Raw genomic sequence first — 3,651 nt, 5'->3', positions numbered from 1 at the left:
TTGTAGCCAACCTTCCTGTATTTCCACTCTTCTCCTCCAGCAGATCTGGCTGCCACAAATGCATTGTGGCAGGTAACTGACAAAAAGTAAAAAAACAGCCTCCTCCACCACTTCAGAGATCTGTGCTCAATAAGGTAGTATCCCACCATCTGATCCAGCAGGTCTACTCCCTTCATGTGCTTTTGGTAGTCAGCAAGGCAGGCTGGCACCTCAACCTCCACCTGACGCTGATCCTCCACCTTCCTCTTCACAGTCCCCAAAGCCATGGGGTCATGGTGGTTGGACAGGACCAACACTGCCTTGGTGTCCTGCCACACGCACAAGGTCAGGCTATCCTGCTGGGCCACCCGATACTGGTGCCTGCTCATACCAGAGTGTTTGCTGAGCTCCTTGGTTTGTGGTAGGCCCCTTCTATTTGCGCGCACTGTCCCACAAGCCTGAACCCCCCTCACATTTAGGTCGACCAGCAAGGGCACACTTGTGTAAAAATTGTCCATGTAGACAGACAGGTGTGATCCGTAGTATGGGCTGGCCAGGTCGGTTACAATGCGGTGCGCCAGGTTGAGCTCCGTCTTGCCCTCTATGGCCCCCGTGTACACCTGAAAGCTGCAGACATAACCCGTTGTAGTCTCCGCCATAACCCACACCTTCACTCCCCATTTTACTGGCTTCATGGGGAGGTACTGTCGGAAGGCCAGCCGCCCTTTATACTTCACCATGGACTCGTCTATGGTCACACTACCATTGACTTCATAGAGGGCCTGGTATTTTTTCAGGAGGAGGTCCAAGAAGCACCGCAGTTTCCATAGCCTGTCGGATTTATCCACTGCAGGATCAGTGTTGTCTTGGAGATGTAGATATCTAGAAATAAAAGTCAAGATTATTATTATTATTATTATTATTATTATTATTATTATTATTATTATTATTATCATAATGATCATTATCATCATCATCATCATCATCATCATCATCATCATCATCATCATCAGTAGTAGTAGTAGTAGTAGTAGGCTAGTGGTAGTAGCAGCAGTAGTAGTAGGAGGGGGAGGAGGAGGAGGCACCACTTCAGCTGGCTTACTGGCCATAATGGACACCATATTGCTAATAATAACAACAATAATAATAATATCCCTGCATTATATGTATTTTATTACGCAGTTACATGCCTCAGTGACACTAGTTGTCATAGTAATTAGCAACGGGCTTTTTTTTTTCAAATAAGTGCAACGTCAGGCAGTAACAATTGAGAAGTCATCAGAACGGAGCGCAAGAATGAATAACCTACCTCCAGATCATATCGAACCGATCTCGTGCCATCACTCGGGAAACATTTGTCTGGTACAGCCACTTGCTCTGCCTCCAGTAATCCCTGCGAGTTGGTAGTTTTATTATTCCAAACGTCAGGCAGAGACCGATGAAAGATTTCATCTCCTGCTTTGAAACAGGGCGCCACTTACAGTTGGATGGTGTGTGGGCGCGCGTCTGATCAGCATATACATTCGTTTGTGTCACCAACACATCCCAAACTTCATCGTTGAATATTTTGGAGAATGCATCGAGAGGACTAGCATTTTCCGTCATTGGCACTTTTACACCTGGTGTTCGAGTAAACTTTTTTGGATGCCGGGGGCGAAATCCAACGGTCTGCCAATCCACTTGGAACCCAACAAATTCTTCTTCCACCTCCTCCTCCTCATCAAACAAATTCCACTCTTGCGCTCTATCCAAGGGATCCTCCGGGACATTTCCTTCTATCTCTTCATCTAAGCCTACATTCTGTTCATTATTCTCCAACTCCACATCACTTCCATCGCTTTGACAGCTTGCCATTTTCGCAGCTGTCAAACAAGCCAAACGACGGGCTAAATACAGAACAGCGTTATTGTCAACCAATCACATAACATTTTTTCAGTCGGATGATCTTAAAAAATCGGAGACACTCACCCCATGTGTATTAGAACCAATGGTGGCAAATTACGTGCCGCTTGCGTCTTAAAAATATTGACAAATCAAAATAGTTGCGTTTTGCAACATCCGGCGTTAGGCCCTAGGTTGCGTTATGCTAAATCCGGCGCTAGGGGCAATGTTGCGTTACGCAAAATCCGGCGTCAATGGGTTAAGAGTAGGGTTGGTTCTTTGGTCTGTTGGCATATTTGTCTTTTACTTTGTTGTTTAATATATCATAAGGTTACTGTTTACTGGAATTAAAAGCATATATCTATGTAATATAGGGGAAAACAAGGTCAAACTGAGTGGATCTCAAAACTATGCAGCCATGCTGGTATCACGCCTCCCCGGAAGAATCGATTCTTTTGTTAAAACAGTCATAAGACTGCATAGAGTTATCACTCCATGTTGGTAGGATCTTCAAGTTATGTGGGTTGTATGTAATGTTGTGATTTGTTGTGAAGTGATTTAGTCTTCAAGAGGAAAAAAAGCTACCATGAAAACTATCAAAAAAAAAAGCTGACAACATTATGATATACATTTGATGGAATGTCTGTTAGACTACCCTAATGTAGAAACTATTTTCCATATCTGAAAGCAATAATTTGGCCTGTAATTCCTCTTTTGTGAAGTTAAAATTCATTTGTTTGTATTTCCCCCTTTTTTTGCCCTCAGGTGAACATCAGACAGCTCAAAATAGCACAGACCAACACCAACGTACCACATGTGAAAAGAGCTTGGTAACAAACAGGTACAAACACTATGTAGCAAAGCAACAGAGAACCCATGCACCAGGAAATCCATTCAAATGTGCCACATGCTGGAAAGGATTTGCACGAAAGGAGAATCTCATCACCCATCAGAGAACCCATACAGGAGAAAGGCCTTACCAGTGTGCTACATGTGGAAAAGGCTTCACACAGAAAAAATGTCTCATTTCCCATCAGAGAATCCATACTGGAGAAAGGCCTTACCCGTGTGCTACATGTGGAAAATGCTTTAAAGAGAAAAATCACCTCATTGGCCACCAGAGAATCCATACTGGAGAAAGGCCTTACCAGTGTGCTACATGTGGAAAATGCTTTAAAGAGAAAAATCACCTCATTTGCCACCAGAGAATCCATACAGGAGACAGACCTTACCAGTGTGCCACATGTGGGAAAGGCTTCGCAAAGAAAAGTAATCTCATTACCCATCAGATAATCCATACTGGAGACAAACCACATAAGTGTTCAACATGTGATGCAGCCTTTTCAGGCATCACCTCTTTAGCTGATCACCAGAGAATCCACACTGGAGAAAGGCCTTACCAATGTGCAGCATGTGGAAAAGGATTTGTTACGAACAAAGCTCTCATTAGCCACCAGATGACCCATACTGGACAAAGGCCTTACCAGTGTGCCATATGTGGGAAAAGATTTGCAAAGAAAGGTAACCTCATATGCCATCAGAGAATCCATACTGGGGAAAGGCCTTACCGGTGTGCCACATGTGGGAAAGGATATGCACAGAAAGGCACCCTCAACAGCCATCAGAAAATACACATTGACCTCAACTAACACTGGTGCACCAGACCAGCACTACTCTTCAGAACAGTACCAGAAGATCTGCAGGTTGAGACAGGGGGCCCTGTATTAAAGATGCACTATGTAACATCTACAGTTTGAGACGGAACAAGAGCTGTATTAAAAGTGCACTGTG

At 44.1% G+C, this 3,651-nt stretch overlaps 1 protein-coding gene across 1 annotated transcript; it reads left to right on the top strand.

The window, feature by feature from the left end:
* Window positions 1–2,783: 2,783 nt before the first annotated feature.
* On the top strand, window positions 2,784–3,526 carry LOC134464286 (zinc finger protein 300-like; the record flags this gene model as incomplete). Its single annotated transcript, XM_063217757.1, has 1 exon — window positions 2,784–3,526. A coding segment is annotated over one exon (726 nt), but the record flags the coding sequence as incomplete, so codon positions are not given.
* Window positions 3,527–3,651: the final 125 nt, after the last annotated feature.

Source organism: Engraulis encrasicolus, chromosome 15 (assembly GCF_034702125.1).
Source record: "Engraulis encrasicolus isolate BLACKSEA-1 chromosome 15, IST_EnEncr_1.0, whole genome shotgun sequence".
NCBI lineage: Eukaryota > Metazoa > Chordata > Actinopteri > Clupeiformes > Engraulidae > Engraulis > Engraulis encrasicolus.
Note: the sequence above shows the minus strand (reverse complement) of the source record. Positions and strands in the feature narration are given on the sequence as shown.